At 52.0% G+C, this 22,171-nt stretch overlaps 8 protein-coding genes across 8 annotated transcripts; 5 read left to right on the top strand and 3 right to left on the bottom strand.

Moving 5' to 3' along the window:
- Window positions 1-473: 473 nt before the first annotated feature.
- On the top strand, window positions 474-2,173 carry BDP55DRAFT_767573 (zinc carboxypeptidase). The gene is made up of 5 exons (XM_060580993.1): window positions 474-832; window positions 899-1,155; window positions 1,208-1,322; window positions 1,384-1,474; window positions 1,525-2,173. The coding sequence occupies exons 1-5, from the start codon at window positions 517-519 to the stop codon at window positions 2,027-2,029; spliced, it is 1,284 nt and encodes a 427-aa protein (XP_060430850.1). The 5' UTR covers window positions 474-516; the 3' UTR covers window positions 2,030-2,173.
- A 2,012-nt stretch (window positions 2,174-4,185) lies between these two features.
- On the bottom strand, window positions 4,186-7,131 carry BDP55DRAFT_608488 (Dynamin family-domain-containing protein; the record flags this gene model as incomplete). Its single annotated transcript, XM_060571138.1, has 6 exons — window positions 4,186-4,508; window positions 4,589-5,141; window positions 5,195-5,570; window positions 5,624-6,258; window positions 6,320-6,815; window positions 6,866-7,131. The coding sequence occupies 6 exons, from the start codon at window positions 7,129-7,131 to the stop codon at window positions 4,222-4,224; spliced, it is 2,613 nt and encodes an 870-aa protein (XP_060430849.1). The 3' UTR covers window positions 4,186-4,221.
- Window positions 7,132-8,606: 1,475 nt separating this feature from the next.
- On the top strand, window positions 8,607-10,265 carry BDP55DRAFT_630932 (amidohydrolase; the record flags this gene model as incomplete). The annotated part of the gene is made up of 1 exon (XM_060572223.1): window positions 8,607-10,265. The coding sequence occupies one exon, from the start codon at window positions 8,607-8,609 to the stop codon at window positions 10,263-10,265; it is 1,659 nt and encodes a 552-aa protein (XP_060430848.1).
- Window positions 10,266-11,027: 762 nt separating this feature from the next.
- Window positions 11,028-12,198, top strand: BDP55DRAFT_101711 (cutinase). The gene is made up of 5 exons (XM_060565302.1): window positions 11,028-11,055; window positions 11,130-11,580; window positions 11,634-11,727; window positions 11,791-11,870; window positions 11,932-12,198. The coding sequence occupies exons 2-5, from the start codon at window positions 11,233-11,235 to the stop codon at window positions 12,109-12,111; spliced, it is 702 nt and encodes a 233-aa protein (XP_060430847.1). The 5' UTR covers window positions 11,028-11,055; window positions 11,130-11,232; the 3' UTR covers window positions 12,112-12,198.
- A 423-nt stretch (window positions 12,199-12,621) lies between these two features.
- Window positions 12,622-15,212, bottom strand: BDP55DRAFT_660892 (major facilitator superfamily transporter). The gene is made up of 6 exons (XM_060574670.1): window positions 14,511-15,212; window positions 14,016-14,447; window positions 13,711-13,938; window positions 13,390-13,651; window positions 13,111-13,331; window positions 12,622-13,040 (listed from the first exon to the last, which is right to left on the bottom strand). The coding sequence occupies exons 1-6, from the start codon at window positions 14,762-14,764 to the stop codon at window positions 12,806-12,808; spliced, it is 1,632 nt and encodes a 543-aa protein (XP_060430846.1). The 5' UTR covers window positions 14,765-15,212; the 3' UTR covers window positions 12,622-12,805.
- Window positions 15,213-16,006: 794 nt separating this feature from the next.
- Window positions 16,007-17,311, top strand: BDP55DRAFT_550328 (oxidoreductase; the record flags this gene model as incomplete). Its single annotated transcript, XM_060569012.1, has 1 exon — window positions 16,007-17,311. The coding sequence occupies one exon, from the start codon at window positions 16,007-16,009 to the stop codon at window positions 17,309-17,311; it is 1,305 nt and encodes a 434-aa protein (XP_060430845.1).
- Window positions 17,312-17,478: 167 nt separating this feature from the next.
- Window positions 17,479-19,271, bottom strand: BDP55DRAFT_660889 (hydroxyindole O-methyltransferase). Its single transcript, XM_060574669.1, has 5 exons — window positions 18,890-19,271; window positions 18,709-18,835; window positions 18,522-18,645; window positions 17,944-18,401; window positions 17,479-17,883 (listed from the first exon to the last, which is right to left on the bottom strand). Exons 1-5 carry the CDS (start codon window positions 19,115-19,117, stop codon window positions 17,570-17,572), a joined length of 1,251 nt encoding a protein of 416 aa, XP_060430844.1. The 5' UTR covers window positions 19,118-19,271; the 3' UTR covers window positions 17,479-17,569.
- A 912-nt stretch (window positions 19,272-20,183) lies between these two features.
- Window positions 20,184-22,060, top strand: BDP55DRAFT_608469 (uncharacterized protein). The gene is made up of 6 exons (XM_060571137.1): window positions 20,184-20,729; window positions 20,804-21,179; window positions 21,237-21,354; window positions 21,416-21,480; window positions 21,529-21,559; window positions 21,620-22,060. The coding sequence occupies exons 1-6, from the start codon at window positions 20,550-20,552 to the stop codon at window positions 22,020-22,022; spliced, it is 1,173 nt and encodes a 390-aa protein (XP_060430843.1). The 5' UTR covers window positions 20,184-20,549; the 3' UTR covers window positions 22,023-22,060.
- Window positions 22,061-22,171: the final 111 nt, after the last annotated feature.

Genomic DNA, 22,171 nt, shown 5'->3' with positions numbered 1-22,171 from the left:
CCCCAGACTGTTCATCCCTACTTTGAGGTGGAGTTGTCGTCTCGGCAGTGGCTGGTCGGACCCTTCACAACCGGCTCGTGGCACCCGAACGGGTCAGGGCATGTCTTCGAGGAGGCCAGCGGCCAATGACGCATGGCAGCTTCCCTGATATTTCAGATCTGTACTCCGTATAATCTGCCATTTGGTAAACTTGAACACGGGATTGTAAGCCCAGTGAGTGGTTTCTTAGCTTCGCGGGGATGCTGAGGGTTAGGCCGCAACCCCAGAGCTTATCTGAGTACGACCAAGACAGAGGCAATCACACCTACCACTTTCTGCAAAGAGCCGTTAGTCACACCACTTCGAAATAACTCATTGAAAGCTACGGAGTATAGGTGGTGATATCGGGAGCTGGCTATGTCATCTGATCTCCATAAATAGAGACGGATCATCGCTCCCGCTTTCCCAGCTTTCCTCCAACACTCCAGGCTTCAACTCGCTGCATTGCCACGCCGCTCCTAGAGTCTGCCGTTGACAATGAAGTTCCTCGCTGGTCTGTCCCTCGTCCTGCCGCTGGCATCCGCCGCGGCTGTGGCCCCTCTCGAGAAGAAGATCACCTATGATGGCTTCAAGGCCTTCCGTATCTCCACGCACAACGACCCCGCGTCGATTAAGAAGAAGATTGCCAACATTGCGGCGATCCCATTCAACCTCGACAACAGCGAGCACCTTGACGTCGCTATCCCCGCTGGCGATGTCTCCAAGTTCGAGGAGCTTGGCCTCGAGACGTCCATTCTTCACGAGGATCTTGGTGCTGATATCGCCGAAGAGGGCACCTTTGCTCCCTATGAGAGTAAGATTCTTCATGTCAACCATTGAGGGAGGCTGGAAGAAGAGCACTTTCTCTGACAGTTAACAGGCAACGACGACATCTCTCTTCAGGCTCTCCCCAGCCTGACGTGGTTCGACTCGTACCACACGTTCGCCGACCACCAGCAGTTCATACGCGACTTGCAGTCCAACTTCCCCTCCAACTCTGAGCTGGTCAATGCTGGTAACTCCTATGGCGGACGCTCCCTCCTCGGTATTCACCTGTGGGGTAGCGGTGGCAAGGGCTCCAAGCCTGCCATCTACTGGCACGGCACCGTCCACGCTCGCGAGTGGATCACCACCATGGTACGTCATCGGAACTTCTGCTGATTTAGTCAACATTGCTCACATGGAACAGGTTGTCGAGTACCTTACCTACCAGATCATCGATGGCTACCAGAAGAACGACGCTGCTGTCAAGGCTCTCCTTGACAAGTATGACTTTTACATCTTGCCTATTGTCAACCCTGATGGTAAGACGGATCGAACCAATATGAAACATCCCTTTTTGAACAAATGGCTGATTTCACCAAGGCTTTGCTTACACTCAGACAAACGACCGCCTTTGGCGCAAGAACCGTCAAGTCAGATCTGGCAGCACTTGCGTCGGCACTGACATCAACCGGTGCGTCCATCACATCATCCACTGCAGGGGTCATAACTAACACTCAGTAGGAACTGGCCTTTCAACTGGCAACTCCCCGGCGGTGCCTCCACCAACTACTGCTCCGAGACCTACAAGGGCCAGGCTGCCGGCGACACCCCCGAGATGGTCGCCCTGAAGGCTTACACCGACCGCCTCGCCGCCGGTAACGGCATCAAGCTCTTCATCGACTGGCACAGCTACGGCCAGTACATCCTCCTGCCCTATGGATACGACTGCTCCGCCCGAGCCTCCAACCACGCCCGCCAGATGACCCTCGCTACCAGCACTGCCAACACCATTGCCCAGGCCTACGGCACAAGGTTCACCTACGGACCTAGCTGCTCTACTCTTTACGCCACTACTGGTAGCGCTCCAGACTACCTCACCGGCGCTGCTGGTGCTGAAGTCGCCTGGACTATCGAGCTGAGACCCTCTGGATCCGCTGGTGGTGGCTTTGTTCTTCCTGCTGCCCAGATTCTGCCCAGTGCGATTGAGCAGTGGAACGGGATGAAGTACTTGCTAGCAAATGTGTAATCCGTGATATCAAGGCGTTGGATCTGACTCTTGTATTCACATTAGTGAGGAGAGAATATCTCCAAAGACCAATGAGAAATCACGTTAGCACTCAATCAATTACTACACTGAACAAAGCTTCAGGATAAAAATAATGAGAAAGGCTTTATATCAGATTATGTGAACAGCAATGATGGATGGAAGGAAGGCTACATTGTCCTTATTTTTGAAATGGTTCTATCCTATCAACTACTAACCCCACTATATCCGTTTATAATCTTTCCCTAAGTTTGCTCTATTCCAAGATTATTGATAGGCGTGTTAAGGAAAATAAGGTCGTATTGTTAGTTTATTAGTTATCCCCCTATGAGAGTACATTTATGTATACTGACGCTATCTAGTAGTTAGCTTTATTGGGGGCCCTCGATATTGATGTCTCCGACACTAACCAGTCCACACCTCCGACAAATCATGACGTTGAGACGCCGAGGGTTTTCTGTGAAGTCAGCACCAGGAGGGAACACAGCAACCATGATGACGATGGCAATGTCATTGCCTTGACCTTGGTACCATCGATAGTTGAGGCGCGGAGAATTATTGGAGGGCCTGTGAATAATCCAGCTCTTTGATCGTGCGAGAAATAATCCCGACGTAAGCGGTTTAGAGTCCCAGGATCGTTGTGCGGGACAGGTCCACCTGTTTAGTCTTGACGAAGCCGACAGTGAAGTCAAGGGCAGCTCAGACCTGCTCTTCTGGCGTATAAGTAAACCAACAAGATGGAGTGGCCGTTCGCACAACTCACATCGCCGTCCATAATGTGCCTCTTTCACCTACTTCTGAATATCCCAATGGGGCCTTTCCGGGTCTGGTCAGACCCTAGTTGAAAGTCCAGGGTACTCCGGGACTGTATCGCAGCGTATCGGTGACTGTCCTGAAGTGAGTTAGAAAACTGCGGCAATCGAGAACAAATGGAACACAGTTGGACGGGTTTACCTGGAGCATACGATGAATGAGATGCTTTACTTGTAGGCTGTCGTATGATCGCAGTCTGGCTGTCGAGAAGTGTAAGGGAGATAAGATCGCGATCGGAGGTAGGCAAGGTCAAAACTTACCCTCGAGAAGAGTACAAACAGCCGAGCGCCCCCTCGACAGATTTGGGCCCAGCAAGTAATTATGTGATTAAAGTGCCACGTGACACAAAGTCAAGAGGATCAACTACACGTAGATGGCGGGTGGCGTAGGTAGTAAAGGTGGTGCCTTATGTCTGTTTATCCAACTTAAGGCACGAACGGATTGAAATTCCCGTCAAGGTACTCAAAGCAGTAAAACCTAGAAGCCATCAATATGCTCTACCCTCTACCTCACTTGGATTTCTACGCAACGCCGCTGATTTTTGACGACCCTCCGACGCGTGGGGCCACCGCTTTGATCATTCAGAAGAATTGGGATTGGGACGTGTAACATCAAGAGAAAAAGAGTGTTGTTTTTTCGACGTCTCTCTGCATCCAAAAAAGACTGTGTGATTGTTGCCGCGAAAGTTTCCGAGCTCTTTCTCATTGTCCCTTTCGTCGTTGCCTTTGTTATCTCGCCTGTCCTAGACGAGGACGCCTTGATGTAAGGTAGTCACTCCACAACATTCTTTTACGAGTAGCTTTCCATCGAGAGGAGAGACACCAGGTAGCCAAGGGTTGACCACAGGCATTTTTGCACGGTTGACCCTGCAGCTCTGGCTCCTTTAGGCTGCCTTCTCTCTCCCTCCGTACAATAATCAAGGTTTGGCTACGGTGCCCAAACGTGTCCTTGTAATTGTTTCACAAGATAATACACCCCACCTACCGTCCAAAAACTCGGAGTTACTCTGCGTCTGTCGGCGATGAGAATTCCTTCGCCACTGTAGGATGAGTTTACAGGCAGGCAACCAATAACGTTCTTCAATACAAGTAAGTGCCATACACCATGATTTGGGTTAATTCCTCAGTCGTTTCTAGCCCATGTTGATGGAGGATATGTGTTAGCTATTATGGTCTTTTGCCGGTCCCGCGACTGGGTGTGGACTGAGCCGCAGTTCGCATACTAGATGGTCTTGTTGATCGATCCATCAGTTAATTTTGAGAGACGCCGGCCTCTGAATCAAAGTGAATCATGGAATCTGAGATTCAGTCAAGTCAAATAATGCTAGTGTATCAATAAAGTTCCTATTGGACGAAGCCCGTCTATTTGAATTGCTCCGCGGCATGCTCCAAGAACTCGAGCATCTCCCGCTTAGACGCCTCCTCCAGACGACGTGCCGACTCCTGCTTCTCTGCGAGCGCAAGTATGTAGTCACCATACATAGTAAATCCGATGTTTTTGATGTCGGCCGCCATGTCTTCGCCCACCATCTTCAAGCCCTCCTCGAGAACGTCTTTGACGTTTCGGATCGCGTCCCGGAACATCTTTACCTTCCGGTTGAGGACATATTCCTCGATTTTAGCTTGGATCTTCTTGGCTGATCCCTTCCCTACGTGAGTTTGCAATGTGATTAGTATGGGTACCCAGAAGCATTTCAAGAGGTTTCTCAGAGAGCGAAATCATACTCACCACGCATGAGACCACACTCCTCATATCCAGGGGCCATTACTTCGGCAATTATTGTAGTCAACGCTCTGTTGGCGTCTTTCTGGGCATCATCGACTCCCATGCGACTATGGGCGGCAAGTCGCACAACCTTCAACTTATGAAGCTCGAGTTGCCGGTTGAGCTGGACGATTGTAGGCGTTTCATCGTGGTCGAAATCATGAATCCCAAGTTGCTTCATGACATCCTCGTGAAACGCGCCGAGTCGGCGGGTTGCAGAGACAGAGAAATTGTCGAGCACGCCTGGGATACTGAACTGAAAGAAGTTTGCCCAGGTCTCCGTCAGGTTATCTGTGATGGGTCTCAACAAGTCTTCGTTGAAATTATTTGACCTCCATGTGCCGCGGCGGCGAAACGTTGCCTTCAGCGTAAAGAAGTTCATGTTGCCCCAGCTAATGGCGGTAGGGACTGCCGCGCGACTGGCAGCGGAGCTCAAGTGCTTCATCTCCTCATACAAGACAGTCTCTACTGCCATGTGCAACTTGTCGCGGCAATCTTCGACCTCGCCGTTCAGATCCTATTGGGTGTTATTTCCTTGTTCCATTCAACCGAGATGGAAGTCAAACTTACGGTATTGAAGCGTACCAACATCCCCCTTAGACGCTCCCCGTCAATCGTGGCTGTGGTCTCTGCCGTGTCCTGGGCCCATATCGCGATGGGGTTGAGGATTTGGCAGATGCTATTGAGTATCTCTTGGTACTTTGCGATTCGAAGATTTTCAGTCAGCTTCTGAGCATGAGCTTGGAGCTGAGGGATTTCCGTGTCCTCCTCGTTGTCGAAGCCAGGTGTTTCATCATCTTTATTGGCTACGAGACCTTGCATTCTCTGGTAAACGAGACTGCTGGTGCAGAAGACCGGAGTCAAAGCGGACATTTCGTCGTAGTCGCGGGACTTCTCATCAGCTTGGCCAAATCCATCGGAGTTGGATGAAACTTGACGATCAAGACTAAATTGGTTATCAATCAGTTTCAATGCTTTTTAGCGTCATTGCTCACTTACTCTTTGAATCCTTTATCGAGATGCTTCCTGACAGCATCTCGGCAAAGCTTGTTGCGTTTCCGGATCAAACGTGCATGGACCTCATCCATCAGCTCTCGCTTTTTCTGTCTCAACTCCGCGAGCTCTTCGTGCTTCTGGGCCATTGGGTCGGAATCAACGACATAATCATTAGTCGCTCTGGTTGGTTTATTGAATACTACCTTCTCCGCTTGCTTGACGGGAGGCTCGGTCCGCGCTCGTTTTGCTGTGCGGTCCGCGTCGACGCTGCTGGTCGAGGCCCGAGATGTCTTGCGACGACCTCGGACAACCATGAGCTCCTTTTCCAGAGCAATAATGCGGCGACCTAGGGCTTGTGTCTGTTTCCATATTGTATTGGTATCCTTATCCAGCTTCGACTTCATGCTTTCTATTCCTGAGCTGATCGTCATTTCGTCGGTCTTTGAGCAAATGACGGTCAAAGCCGAGAAAGATCCGTCCAGCTTGAGTTGACGCTTGATAGAATTGCTGATGATGTCTTTCGCTGTCTTATTGTCGACAGCTCTATTGATTGGAGCCACTACCCAGACCCCTGAACAGGACTTGATGTACTCGCTCGCTACCGCAGCTCTGGCTGCATCCCAATCCTGGTGGCCGGGCTACCATACCTAATATCAGCGACCTTCCATGCAATCAACTTCCAGACAAATTGTAACATACCAAGTCTACGATTGTAAGACCATTCGCGAGCACTCTGGCTTTGGTAAAGATTCTGACAATCTTCACCAACGGCCAGTATGCCGCGGTATCGTCATCCTTGTCGTTCGAATCGATGTAGGGCTCGACTTGCTCGCGTATCTCCAGTGCATTATCGCATTTCAGCGTCATGGTGGTACCTAGAAGCTGATTGACGTTTGGGTGGGTAGATAGCTGGGCCGAGGTGCTGCTAGTCAAGTCTTCATGGGTCATTAACGGATAGACCGCTTGAATCTTTGCTAGTGCTTTGGCTGCGTCGCTGTCTGGGTCCAGGTCGTCTTTATCCGTTGTTTCTTCAGCGAGAAGATCCATGAGTAGTGTGTTGACCTCTTTTACCCATTCTTCTCGAGATATGAACTCAACTTCCGCGCGGTATGGGCTCTCTTCGTCTTCATCATGGTTGTACGAAACCTCGGTGGCAACAGCGGTGCATGCGCGCATGCAGTTTGTAGGAAGCAAGCTAAAGATGGTTAGCTGAAATCAATACCGCAAAGGATTTTCCGTGAATACCTCTCTTCATCTAGTAGAGCATTGATGGTTGAGCTTTTGCCATCCCCCGTGTTGCCCAGGACGCCGATGATAGTTTGATGGGACCGCCTCGCCTGATCGCGAACATCAGAAATTTGGTGGGTCCAGTGAGCTACTGCCGTCTTAAGAGCAGGTCGAAGCTTGCGAGAGGAAGCAACGGTCTCGCATGCTGGCTGAAGATCGTCCAAAAGCGGCAGAACCTTCTCGTAGAATAGCTGCCAGAGATCAGGGTCTTTGACCTTCCTCATCTTCTCAAGGTAGGAGAATGTCAATAGAGCTCGCTGACCAGGAGAGCTTGACTCTCCATTGATAGAGGCATCTGTCGTGACGTCCTCATACTGCTCGCCCTTCACTTTGTTTTCTTCCTTGAAAGGAGTATCTGGTCTGATGTTATCATGCTGCTCTTCCTTCAATCCAACGGCTGCCTCACTGAGGTCCATCGTGAGACTGTGAAGAAAACTCCCCAGCGTTGATGTGATTTTGTTCTTGGGAAAAGGTAATCGTGATGCTTTGGAGAAAACAGCGACCTAAAATAATTTGAATCGCTAGCCAGAACCCTTGCGGAGGGACCTAGTGGAAATGAACTCGAAGCTACCTCTCGCGGTTTTGAAGAATAGAAAGAAAGCCTGTAGTGCTCGGAATTTATGATGTCATATAGAGCCTCGATGATGAAACGATATTCAGAAGTGGAAGTTGCTCGTCCAGATGCAAATGGGTGGAAAGTCAGAAAGGTGATGCAAAAATTGCGTGCCGGAGATGTCAAAATGCGAGCCAGATGTTGATGATGATAATTAAAAGAGGAGATAGAAGGTTGGAGTGAAAAGTGAGGATTGATGAAGAATGTTGAAGAGATTCGGGGAAGGTCAGAAGACGGAGAGGTTGGGTTGAAGTTGTCGGGGGAAGTGAGGTTGGAGAATCAGTGGGGTTAAATACTCGTGGAAGTTGGGAGTTGCCTTTGGATTCTGGCCGATTGAGAAGGAAAGAGCAAAGAAAGCAAGTACGGACCACCCTACCTTACCCCGAAGAGACGAGTCCTCTTGAGTATTTTGAGAGAGAAGGTTCGGCTGACGTTCAAAAAGGAGTTCAGAAGAAGATGTGAACGAGAATATTGAAAGTCGCAAGACCGTTTTCCAGTAAAACCTGGTTCCTCGAATACCAGCAGAGAATCGAATGCGGCTATGGTGATAAGTATTTGGGGTTGACGTCGGGATCACTGGAGACGGAACAAAGAAGTGGGAATAGCCTCATTTCAAGTAAGGCAAGGGCGGCAAGTAACGTTGCCGCGATTGGCTTTTATTCGGCACTCTGCACACTTACCCAGATTACTAACTACCTGTGCTTCTTTCTTTTCTCAGCTACTTACTACGCAACGCTTGAGGAGGAAGGCGCCAATCCATTCACCTCGGTGAAGCGAATCCTTCACCATGGCTTGACCGAACCCACCGAGATAAGGCAGTAAAGAAAAGACCTCATATCAGATCTTATCAGATCCTTGCCAGCGCAACCCCACCATGCGAACCCCGCGGTCCGCAATCCGCAGCGACGCAGGCCGAGGCGGGCTGCCCCTCACCAGCAAAGCCGACCATATCCCTCTCTCACACGACCCGAGTCAATAACGACACATTGCAACGACACACGCAGGCGCAAACGGATTTCCTCTGTCGCAAAGCATTTTTTAGCATACGAAACTGGGCGCAAACGCAAGGAAAGAAACATCTCAACCATGGCGCAAGTTGAAAATCAAGTAGCAGACGCAGGGGAGCTCTTCGTCAACGGGCGCATCTTCCTGCACAACGCCGAAGCCGGCCTCGAGACACAACCAACCTTTGCCGAGAGCATGTTCGTCGCCAACGGCATCATTGAGAACATTGGTACAACGGACGACCTCAAGGCAAGACACACATCGGGGGAGGTCACCACACACGATTTGGAGGGCAGAACAGTCCTGCCGGGCTTCATCGATGGACATGTGCACCTTCTCCTCCTCGGCCAGTCGTTGCGCAAAGTGAGCCTCGAGAACTGTACATCACTTGAGGAGATCCGCGCCGCCATCAAGAAGTACGCCGTCGCCAACCCGGACGTCCCGCGCATCATGTGCAAGCTGTGGATGCACTCCATGACCCCCGACGGCGTCGACAAGACCATGCTCGACGACATTGACCCCCGACCAATCTTCATCGACACAAAGGACCTCCACTCGACTTGGTGCAACACAGCCGGCATCAAGGAGCTCGGCATCGAGAACATGCCGGATCCGTCAGGAGGCAAGATCCACCGTGATGCCGAGGGCAAAGCGACGGGTCTCCTCAGCGAAGCCGCCGTGCTCACCATCGTGTGGCCTCATCTTGCCCAAGTCGCCCCCAAGCGAGATCGGATGGACGCCATGAAGGATGCCGTGCAGACCTACAACGCATCAGGTTACACAGGGCTGATTGAGATGGCCATGGATGAGCCGGCATGGGACGCAGCGTGCTCGCTCCGCGCCGAGGAACCCAACTTACCCATGCGCATCCACGCCTACTGGCTCATCAAACCATCCGAATCCGAAGAGGAGCGCTTCAAGCAGGTTGATCGGGCCATCGAACTCCACAACGAGCTGAACAAGACCACCTCGCCCGACCTGCGCATCGTAGGCATCAAAATCATCACCGACGGCATCATCGACGCCTGTACCGCCCACCTGTCCGAGCCCTATGCCGAGGTGGGTTCCCCCCCGCCCTTCTGGAGCGCCGAGTGGCTCGGCCCCGTGGTCGCGAGGGCAGACGCCGCCGGATTGCAAATCGCCCTGCACGCAATAGGCGACGCAGCCATCAAGAACGCAGTCAACGCCCTCGCCAACCACGCGACGCCGGGCCGCCGCCACCGCCTCGAGCACATTGAGATGGCATCCCCCGAGGACGCAAAGCACCTAGGCGAGCTTGGCCTCACGGCCTCAATCCAACCCGTCCATGCCGACCCCGCCATCCTCCGCGCCTGGCCGCGCCTCATTGGCGCTCACCGCTGCGAGCGCGCCTTCGCCTACCGCGAGTTTGCAGACCACGGCGCGCTCCTTGCACTCGGCAGCGACAGCCCCACGGCTCCCTGGGCGCCGCTGCAGAACGCCTACGTCGCGACGACGCGACGGTCTGCCAGGGAACCGGGGTACGACGTGGTCGTCAACGAGCACTTCAAGCTGGGCGTGTGCGAGGCCATCACGGCGGCCGCATTCGGAACTGCAAAGAGCGTGTTTGCGGAGGATCGGACGGGTTCTTTGCAGGTTGGCAAGCGCGCGGACTTCGTGGTGGCGGAGATGGATTGGACGCCGCAGGGCCTGCTCAAGGGCGAGATCAAGGCCACCTGGTTTGACGGGCGCAAGGTTTGGGCGTCTTCACCCGATGCGTAGAGTGTTGTTGGGAAGATGGGAACAGCCTCCATCCGTCCATGTTTGAATCAGACTTTTTTTCTTTTGGCCGCAGTCGCTGCTATTGACTGCTGCATTTCAGTACATACGCCCCGTATATGCAGCCGAGAGGCAAATCTAAGGCCAGCCAATTGGTGGTGTTCGTGTACAAGTATTTGTCGGCCCACATGTTCAGATAATTGTAAATAAAGGTTCGTGTGTACCTTTTTCGTGTGTGTGCTGTGCGTTTGCGTGTGTCTCTATGCGAAAGAGAGAACGCAAGTCAGTGTGAGTTATGTGAGTAGGAGTTGTTTGTGTGTGTGTCAGTCAGTATGCCAGCCGGCGCAGTATTTTGGGAATAGTTTCATCCCATCTCGTGCATGTTTCCGGCTCTGCGGCAAGATGGCACTGGCCGCTCCACAGTCCCGCAGTCCCCCCAATCCCCAGTCTCTCTCACGCAATACCCCGATCGGGGAAAGGTTGCAAATCCGCACCAACTCGGGACAAAGTCGCGCTGAAGTTCTCCAGGGGTTCTTCGTGAGTGGCTCGGACAATGGGCACGTCAAGGGTGTTCTCGGGAGGAAGAGAAAGCTGCCTGCCAAAGGGCAGATAACCAACCCAGACAGGGATCATCCCGTGTGCTTCTGCATGTCTGTGATATCAGAGATTCCAAAAGAGGCTCTGGCAGCGGATGTCAAAACCCCCATTTCAGCACATGGAGGGTGTGGTGGTGGCCCACTCTCTCGAGATGCCGAGGGATGGATCGTTCTCTCGTCCCAGACTCTGGGTGGTGGTCAGTACAAGAAGACGGTCATGACCCCGCGAACTTGGACAGATCGGGCCAACTAACCTTCTTTCTCCATTCAGATCTCCTTCTCGACTTTGATCCTTCCAAGGAAACACACGGACACATTTCGCATCTTCTCGTGATCCACCTTGTCTGCTGAAACACAACCTCTCATATCACACGATGCAGCCTCAGATCAGTCTGTCGGCGCTCGCCGCCCTCGTCCCCATGGTTCTGGCCCTGCCCCAGCAGCAGCCTCCTCCACCGGGTCCGCCAGCCGCTTGCGCACCGGTCAACATCATCGTCGCCCGCGGGAGTCTTGAGGCGCAGGGTGCCGGTCTCTTGGGCAACATTGCCATGAACGCCTCGATGCAGATTCCCGGCTCCGTCATCACGCCGTTGGTGTATCCCGCACAACTCGACCCGTACCCGCCCTCTGTGTCGGCTGGTGTCATGAACATGACGACTCTTCTGAACCAGCAGGCGCAGCAGTGCCCCCAGTCAAAGCTCGTCTTGATGGGATACTCTCAGGTATGTGGCTCCCGTGAACTTGATGCAATGCCTTTGTATCTGACGGACTGTAGGGCGCACAAGTGTCACTTGATACACTCTGCGGTACCACGGATGGCCCCAACTTCAACACGACTGTTGCTCAGGCGCCCATGGTCGGAAGCAAGAGTAAGTCCACAGATATTCGATCCCGCGTAACAGTCATGACCAGTTGCTGACATGGCTCAACAGTCGCTGCCGTCGTCCTCTTCGGCGACCCAACTTTCATCGCTGGCCAGCCCTTCGCCAAGGGAACCTCAAAGAAGAACGGCGTATGTATTTCGGACATCGATGTTGAATTCCGTCTGCGGTTGACTGACAATTTCCTTGCAGATCTTCCCTCGCATGGATCTCGGCCCATGCCAGGCCTTGCAAAGCAAGTTCGCTTCCTTTTGCGATGACACGGATCTCTTCTGCGCCTCGGGCCAGAACTTGACCGTCCATCTCGGCTACTTCTCAAAGCAGGACTACATCTCCCAGGCATCGACCTTCATCGTCCAGCAGACTAAGTAAGCCAGACTTGTAGACGAAGGTATGGGGGTAGTGTAACACCCGAGAAGCTGGCGACTCGGTGAGTGCTTGTCGATTAGGCCAGGCACCTAGAATGACTGGGCAGAGACGAGGGGATGTAATGCTTTTACGATTCTTGACGATAAACTTCCTTTTCTTTTTGCTGCGGTAGCATTTTCAGTCCGGTCTTGATGATCGACGCATGGAGTTTCGTGGTTGAGGCAAAGAAGACACACTAGTTGCAGCGTTTTTTCTGATATCAGCAGAGGCCTTCGAGCCAGAACAACTTGAATAAACGAGAAGATTAATTGTTAAAGGACTGGAACATTTGTCGTCTGTGCTCGTTTCGTCACCGACAAATGCGGGTCCACTGCAGAGCAACAGGGTGGGGGCAATGTACCTGCCTAGTGTACTAGCCGAATGCGGAAGCGAGATGGGTCCATGTGACATTAGCCATGGCTCACCGAATGATCTCACCGAGCACACCTCGAGAATTCTCATCGGCAACGATAAGGACCACAGACGATAACCGGCGATAAGCAGCCACAGTGGCTTCTGAAGAAGTCCTCGTCGTCAGATTCCTTTCAGACAGTGCTAACACTCATTCAATCAATCACCCATCAAATGGCCAGGTGGTCTGATTCCCAAATTCATATACAAGCAAGTACCTCGTCTCGCGTCGATATCACTTGACTTCTTAGTACACAAAGATGAAGTCCTCGTTCTTCAGATCCGTCATGTCCTGCAGACCGTGATCCTCCTCAATCGCAGGGTGCTGGTGTTGGGCGTCCTCCTCAATCTCGACCGCCTTGCCCTCCTGCTTATCCTTGTTGCGCATCATCGACTCGTCAACAATCAACGCGCTCTTGCCGAGTGCTTCACGGCGCTTGGCGTGCTGGACGTTGAGGTATTTGAGGTAAAGAGGAATCAGGCTGTACGACGACCAGTCAGGACTCAGTCAACATTATGCAAATTGTAAAAGGGTTAGGAAAGAAGACTTACGCTCCCATGATAGCTACGAGGACGAACATGATGAGGTTGGAAATCAGACCAGGGCGGTATACCGGGGCATCATCGACGGAGTATAAGAGCGGTCCGATGATATTGCCCGTGCACATCCCGATGAATACGACCGCAGAGGTGGTCTTCTTCTTGGTGTCGCCGGCGGTGTTCTGGGCCTGCCATGTAAAAATGAGAGGCGTAATGGCTGCCAATGCAGAGACCTAGGTGCTGTGACTTAGTACAATGTGCGAATTGGTGCTATATCCACTGGAGCCTTACCAAGTAGTACCCAAACAGCAAAACCCCCTTGTGCTCACGCGGTACGGTGAGCATGAGGACGGTACCGATGGCAGGGATAATTGCCACGCCTGCGATAACGATGCCCTTCTTCTGGATTCGAGTAGCGATCCAGCCACTTCCCATGATGGCGATGATCTGGATGGCACCGAAGGGGATGTTGAAAAGGATGGTTGTGAAACTGCTGTATCCAAATGACTGAACGATCAAATTACCAAAGGTCGAGATGCCACCACTGGCGATGCTGTAAAGAACTTGTTAGTACTACAACAGTACACGTAGACGATGGTCCGAGACACGTACGAAATGGCGATGATCAGAATGAACCAGCACCACGTTTTCAAATCTAGGAACGTCTCCCAGACGTGGTCCCAGCGCCAGACTCCAGACTGAATTCCCATCTGGTTTGCACGGAGTCTCTCAACCGCAATGACCTTTTCCCTCTCGGTCAGGTACTTGGCAGACATGGGCGAATCGGGCATGAATATGAGGACGACAACGGAGTAAGTGACGGTGAGCAGGCCGCAGAACCTATATCACGGGCAGCATTAGCAAGGCATTCTCGGCGTCGAAGCAATCCACCTCAAGATCTTATGTTGATGACGTACAAAAAGATGATCTGGTATTTGTAGAGCTTATCGCTATTGATGTGGCCCAGACCGTAGGTGAAGAGGCTTCCGACGATGAACGTCACGCCGTTCATGGCGTTCCACGAACTAGTGACCAACGTCTGTTCGCTTCTTCTCCACCAGGTAGTCGTGACAGCCAAGCATGACGGCGCAATCATGGCCTCGAAAGAACCGAGCATGAACCGCAAGCCGAGAAGGGATTTGAAATCGGTGCACGAGGACATGATGGCCAGGGAAGAGCCCCATAGGAAGATGGCGGCAGCGATAACCTTTCCGTTGGGCAGCTTGACGAGGATCCAAGCGGCGACGGGTTGCATGACGAGTTGAGCGATGTAGAGGATGGAGCCGAGCCAAGAGTACTGCTTCCCGACGAGGTGTGCGTCTTCTTTGATGCCGAAGATGGAAACATAGCTATTGGTATTAACCTGTTAGTAACATGGACGTGCTGTACGGCCTAGGTGCGGATTCACTCACCTGAGGGAACTCTTGTCCATCTGCTGAAAGAAATACGCCCCGAGAATCAAGGGCAGAATACGAAAATTGATCCTCTTGAGAACGGCTTGCTCTTCCTCGTACGTGAAAGCAGTGTCGCCACCTCCGTGCTCAGCAAGGAACTTTGCCGCCTTCTCTTGGACCGTGTTTGCCGGTGCCGGTGTTTCGGAGACGGGCTCGATTGCGTCGACGGTAGGACCGCCGACCCGATCCTCGGCCGGGGCTTGAGAAGCCATGTCGGATCTTCGGTCTCGCACGAAGACGACCCTAACAGGTGTCGTTGAAGTAACGATCAAAGAGATAATGCCGTGCTAGTGGTGCATATGTCGAGCACACCGTTCAAAATGACACTGTAGCACCTTGATGGGAAGAAGGAGAGTAGCAGACACCCGACGTTGTGGTTCGAACTCATTCATCTTGTCCGTCATATACCCTCATGCGACAAGCCCCCTTGTCCGCCCCCAACAACCGGTTTCCTCTCAGCCGGAGACGAACGGGAAACCCGAGCGTGGAGGCTCAACATCGATCTACCTTGGCAACACCTGACTCCCGCGTTGCGTATGCCCATCGTGTACGGATTAGTGTCTTTTGGTCTTTCTTGCTAATAGCCGGAGATTAAGTCTGCCCTCCAAGTCGGATGGCACGTTGCCAAGATGGCTTGCCGGTTGCTTGACAGAACCCAAGAGATCCCTCGAAAACACCCCAGTCCAAATTCCAATGTTGTTCCTCATTGGAGGGAAAACTCCAGGCAATATGCGAAGCCGAGACATCAGGGGTCTCTGTCAAATCAAATCTCAGCCCAACGCCTGAGGGTCATCGTTTACCTTACGAGTCGTGCGCAAACCTGCCAGGTCAACCCAGGTCTAGTTCAAAAGAGTCTGGGGTAACGATCTACCGTTTACGAGCGGGTGGCTGGAATAGCCAAGTTGAGAGTACCAACAAGGGGCGTTCTCTGGGCTGACGTTGCACTCATTCCCACTTCTTCCCCAAACTCTCTCCGCACGCTACTCTCTCGAATCTCCAGTCCTCGGTTTACCCCAGTATCCCCGACATTTCCGATAATTGAAGCGGAGAGCCACCCCCGCGTTCCGCTTCATCGTCTCCCCTCATTGTGGGGATCGTGAGCGTCGAGTGACTGGTTCACGAGTCGGGCATTCAAACCCCCGCGCCCAGAAACGGGTTACCATTTTGGCTAAATTCGGGCGTTTGGGCTATCTGATCCCGAGTGGGATTCGTGCCGGGGGCCGGGACTGCATGAGATCTCGCGGATTTTGAGAGCCATCTGCCGAAGTCATGACGACTCCGATAAGGCGGGTTTCGATCTCTCAATAAACTCGATGTGCCCATCACAGTCCAGCGTCAGTTCCATTCTCTGCAATTTCAAGGCAGTTTGTGAACTTCCTGAATCCGACAAAACCTTACCTTAGCACCTCGAAGCACAGCAATCACACGAACCGAGTACATACCTGACATTCACAATGGGTGAGACAACACAAAAGAAGCGGTATGCCATCGTCGGTACCGGTGGCCGATCGGGCTTTTTCTACACGGCCATTGCAAAGGACTACAGCAGCACTTCAGTCATTGTCGGTCTCTGCGACACGAACCAGACGCGCATGGACTATGCCAACTCAAGATTGAAAGACCTGGGCCACGGCGAGGTCTCGACCTACATCGCAGCCGACTTTGACCAGATGATTAAGGATACTAAGCCGGACGAGGTCATCGTCACGACCATGGATCGTACACACAACATCTATATCGTACGAGCAATGGAGTTGGGCTGCAACGTCGTCACCGAGAAGCCAATGACCATCGATGCGCCCCGTTGCAGGGAAATCTTTTCGGCAGTCGAGCGAACAGGCCAGAAGGTACGCGTGACGTTCAACTACCGCTACGCACCGCACAACACAAAGATCTTTGAGATTATCAAGTCCGGCGCCATTGGCAAGGTGACGAGCGTGCACTTTGAGTGGATGCTCAACGAGAACCATGGCGCCGACTACTTTCGTCGCTGGCACCGCGATAAGCGCAACTCAGGCGGCCTCCTTGTACACAAGTCGACGCACCACTTTGACCTCGTCAATTTCTGGCTTCAGACGCGGCCGCAGACGGTTTACGCCCAGGGCGATCTCAAATTCTACGGACGGGAAAATGCCGAGGCGCGGGGCGTGACGAAGTTCTACACCAGAGCGCACGGAAGTGAGGCGGCAAAAGACGATCCCTTTGCACTACAATTGGACCAGAACCCGCAGCTCAAGGCTATGTATCTGGATGCGGAGCACGAAGATAGCTACTACAGAGATCAGAGCGTGTTTGGCGACGGCATTAGTATTGAGGATACGATGAACCTGCTCATCCGGTATCGCAATGGCGCGGTGATGACATACTCTCTGACAGCGTATGCGCCGTGGGAAGGATTCCGCGTCAACTTCAACGGTACGGGTGGCCGCCTCGAGGTTGAGGTTGTCGAGAAGAGCTACGTGAACTCTGGAGGTAGCCAGGCTCTGGAGGGAGCGATTGAGAAGCGGACGATGCTGCTTAGGCCACTGTTTGGACCTCCTCAGGAGATTGATCTGGGCGAGGCCAAGGGTGCCCACGGCGGTGGAGACCTTGTTCTGCTGGCGGATCTGTTTGGCGAGCCGGTCTCTGATGAGTACATGCGGGCTGCTAGTCACATTGATGGTGCCGCGTCAATCTTGACTGGCATTGCAGCCAATAGGTCACTGGCGACAGGGCAGGCCGTTAATGTGGATGACATCCTGGTGGTGCCTGAGAAATAAGAAGGATGGAAGCGCGAGTCAGCGATTCAATGTGATGATAGATATGCAATGGAACAGGATAGAATGAACCACAAGCAGACACGAATTGGAGCAATGGCACACCCTTGCTATAACAACATCCTCTATTAGGATTGGTGAAAAGAAAGAAAACAAAGAAGATGGCAGCATCGCAAGAATATAACCATCAATCATGGCTTTCTATTCGCATCTTAACTGGTTTGGAAGGGTACACGAACGTTAAACGCTGATAACTGCATGCTATGCCAACTCACATTCGATCAAACTTTCGACGCCATTACCACCGCCGTGGATGTCCAAGATTCTCAGTCCAGCCTTCTCCAGAAGGCTCTGCCACTCTACGCGTGTACGCTCCTTGCTACTAACCAACGTCAACATCATGATATCCTGTCCTGTGTTTTGCCAGTCGGCACCAGTATCGGGGATGCAGTTCTCATTGACCAACAGCCTGCTATATCCGGGCTTCATCGCAGCCGTGGTGCGTGCAAGAATCTCCTCGCACTTCTTATCCGGCCAGTCATGGAGAACCGAATGCATGTAGTAGGCTCGGGCACCTGCGTAGGTGGAGCGTCAGGTCTGGATGTCTTTGACCAGAAGATGAGAGGGGCTCTTACCTTTTATCGGTTGTTCAGTAAAAAAGTCATGTCCCATTCTCTCAATCTGCTCGTCAAGCTTTTCAATCTGGTTGATAACAGTTGGTAGATCCTGGACGACAAGCCTACCAGGAGCATTAGGATGCTTCCTCCGGAACTCATCAACGTCATGACCAAAGCTCCCTCCGACGTCAACAAGAAGAACGCCGTTTTCAGAGTGGTCAAACCCGTCAACCAATCGTTCCTTCACCGGGTAAATGCCTTCATCCATCCAGCTAGGTCGGCCCTGGCGGTATGCACCCATGTGCTGAGCGAATTGCATCTCGTATGGGTGGTTTTCTGCAAGCCAGCTGAAGCAGTCAAGTTCGGTGTTGTATCCGTACTGCAGGGGTCCATTGAAGACATCGTGAGGCTCGCGATAGTTGGTCTTTTTGGCGAACTCGTGAAACTTGGCCAAGGACTCCATGCAGGCTCCAGCGCTGATAGTTGACGATTATCAGCTTACAGGATAGATTCATAGTTGGATATGCGCCAAAAGAAAACATTCACACTTTCATCACCCGAGTGGACTGGGTGATGGAGAGGTGGAGTTGACTTACACGCAGGGGTAGCCAGCGCCCATACTAGTGATCGTGAGCGCATCCGAGAAGTTGGTCGACTTGTACTCATCAAATCCAGTCTCAGTGATGTAGAGCATCGCGCCGAGATGTCTCATGATCCGTCCTGTCGTGAGAAAGAAAGAGTAAGCAGTAGCCCAAAAGTCTCATTTTGTGAAAGGCGACACACCCAACAAAGCAGGATCGTGTCCTAATTTCAAAGCTAGGTCAGAGACTTTTTGAGGCTTCTTGCTCTGCGCCAACAACGCAAAGAGACCAGAGTCAACTGCGTACGTAAGGGCAGTGAAGGCAGCTGGCTGATGGGAGATCCTTAGCAAACTCGTTGAAGGTTGTGAGGCAGGTCGCCTTACTTGTGCCCAGCAATGTTTGATCATGGTCTCGCGCGGTGTCTCCAGTGCATGTACCAGCAAACGGGCGCTCTGTAGCATGCTTAGACGTGCTGTATCGTTACCTTTGGCGACTGTGCCAGTGAGGTCGGCAATATTCTTGACATGTCGCTCCACGCTTGGAAGGTCGCACGCAGCCAGAGCAACAGATATGTCAACCTCGCGGGGTATCTCGCTCGGGATAGAACCCATGGTGCTGTATTATGGAGGAAGACAATTGGTCAATCGTTCAAGTAATAGGAGGCTATGGGGATACAGTTAGGGGGAAGGAATCCAAAAAGAAATCATCGCAGTCTACTGCTCAAGGGATCAAAGTCTGGTGACCGTCTTTCGGAGGCATAGCTGGGTAATATAAGAAAGGACTGACCAGCAAAGTTGAGACGCCTCCCCAGACATTTCCAATAACACATGTATGCAGAGGGAAAACACCAGTCTCGAAGTGGAAAGACTGGGTACACAATGAGGGAAGGTACCTGGCATGGATTGAGAAAAGTCACACGGAGGCGATGGGCGACCAGGCCAACATGGACCCGCATGATGATGTGCACCTTCGAACCGTCTACTCACGATCAATTTCTGCCAACCTTAACGTGGTATTCGATGTGCGTCTGAGGTAGAAGGTAGACCTTGGGAGCTTGTAGATGGCTTGGCCAGTTGCCACGACTGGTCAAGACTCCGGACCTGGGGTGAAATAAAACTGGCTCATGGCCACAAAATTTCATGTTGGAGACACAATCGTGTCCTTGACCCTGTTTCAACAGAGCATGATTTGAGTGGCGACAATCGTCTTGTCCAACAAAAGTACCTGGTCAAAGGGAGCAAGGCATGCGACTCACGAATCCATCGGATTGGACTGACATTCCACTCATGCACAGTTGGGTTCTCTCACTTAATTCTTCAAGGGTGCTGTAGCCTGTAGGCCGAGAGTAGATATTGTTGTTCGCTGTTGGTTCTAAAATCTGTCAACAAGACTTTCTGATTGGTGACGAAACCCATGCCGGGTGGAGAGGAGCGAGGGCCCCCGGAGCTTTCGGCGGGGCCGCCGGATGATATCCACCACGTCCGGGCCGATGTTGCGCAACAAACAGCCCACAATATCATTCGGATTGAGATCCAACCAACAAGATGGTTCTGCTTTAGGCAAACTCTGTTAGTTGGAAATGGGTATCACTATCGACTTCGGTCGTGGCCACAACGAATGGACAGCAATCTGGCCACGCGTCGCTACAGGTTGTAGTCTCGATTCTCGACTTCGAGAGATAGCCAGGACTATGCTATCTGGTCCTCCATGATTTTTTGTTGGACATGTGCCTTAAAATCCCCCGTCAAGGATACACGAGCCGGCTCAGGTGAGCGTATGTGCGTCTGCACGAGGAGTCCGGGGTGGAGCTCGTCGCCGCACCCCCCCGGTCAATGTTCGTGCTTCCAACTGCGGCACGACATTTCTCGAGTCTGATCCGACACCTCCTTGGCGCATATCTCTGCAGAAGGTCTTCAGCGAAAAGTTCAAGCCGTTGGCCTCCGCCTCCTGACAAGGACCATGAATCCATCACCCAAACGATTCCACTTGCCTGGGCGAGTTTCGACTTCATCTTTGGCCGTCAGATAATCACCGTTCTGGAAGATGGCGAGTGATAGTTCGACAACGATCTCCCACTCAACAGAGGATAAAGGCCCTGGGATTATTGTTGCAATATGTATTATTGTTGGAATCAGCACTCTCTTCGTGGCCATGCGGCTATTTGTTCGCATCAAAATCCTCGGCCAAACCCATTTGGATGATTACCTCACGGTTGCATCTTTGGTGAGTTCAATCCTTTCCCTTTGAGTTCAGCAGCTCTACTCTCAAGATCAAGAAGCTAACAAATTCTGGCGTAGGTGCTCAGCTACGCGACAGTAGCTCTCGAAATTTGGGCGATTCGTTGCGGCAATGGTCGACACGCCGACACGCTTTCCAAAGACCAGCAATCAGCCGCAATCCTCTCCACGATTTCAGGATTTCCTCCAAACGTCCTTGCCTATACCGTACCGAAGTTCGCCGTTGTGGCACTACTTGTCAGGATTTTAAACCCAGGAAGGAAGCATCAAGTTATGCTCTGGTGCATGGCGACTGGTTGCTTGGTGCTGGTCTCCCTCTGCATCATCATTTTATTTGCTCAGTGTACCCCGACTCGTGCTCAATGGGACTTTACCGTGACTGAAAAGAGCTGTTGGAGCCCTTGGGTTCTTGTAAATGTTGCTATATTGACAGGAGGTAAGCGCTGCGTCTTCTGCTTTCGAGGTGACTATTGCTGAACCCAGTCCATGTCAGCTTATTCCGCTGCCCTGGATTTATACCTTGCAGTCTACCCTGCCACAGTTTTGATGAGACTTCAGATGAACATCAAGAAGAAAATCATCCTGAGCACTGCCCTTGGCATTGGGTCCATGTATGGAACGAAGATTGAACGGGCCTATTCTCAGTTGAAACATGTCTAACGAAACCTTCAGCTCTTGCTTCATCTCCATCTACAAAAGCACACGCCTACCATCTCTTGCAAGCAAAGATTTTACTTGTAAGAAACCGTTACTCAGCGTCTCCGCTCTAGCTAACAGTCAAGAAGATGACAGCGCTGAGCTTGTTGTATGGACCATGTGAATACCGAAGAAATTTGACCATGTATGTCGAGTACGCCTAGCTAACGCCCTTGATAGTGTCGAGGGCAATACTTTAATTATCGCCGCCTGCATACCCATTCTGGGACCACTCGTAGAACTCGCGCTAGGGCGTCGCGTTCTCAGTTCAACTGACCGAAAGTATCAGAAGCAAAGCGACCCGGCAGGATTGCGGTCAGTCGGAATTGAGATGAACGGGTCTCGGTCAGTGCCGAGGAACGGAAACGTCGTTGGCAAGACATCGACAACTATCGGCTCACGAATCGACTTGGAAGATGCGAGTAGTCAAGATAGTATTGTCGGAGAGGAGACTGGGCCGAGCTCTCGAGCTCCCGGGATCATGAGGAGGCAAGACATCACGGTTTTGTTTGAGAGGGCAGGGGCAGGCCGTGACCAGGAACACGAAGACAATATGAAATCTCGAAAGTGGGATTCATTGTAGAATGAGCTGCTAAAAGGTGTTATAATGAGACGTTTAGGCGCACAAGCATCTCTAAGCTTTTCTTCATTACTTCATGATACTAAGTGACTCGTTCTGACATCTGAATGTTTATATCTTTCGACTGAACATATTCAGCACGATCATGGATC

The sequence above is a fragment of the Colletotrichum godetiae genome, assembly GCF_030913485.1.
Source record: "Colletotrichum godetiae strain CBS 193.32 chromosome Unknown BDP55scaffold_16, whole genome shotgun sequence".
Classification (NCBI taxonomy): domain Eukaryota; kingdom Fungi; phylum Ascomycota; class Sordariomycetes; order Glomerellales; family Glomerellaceae; genus Colletotrichum; species Colletotrichum godetiae.
This window is presented reverse-complemented; position numbering and strand designations above follow the sequence as displayed.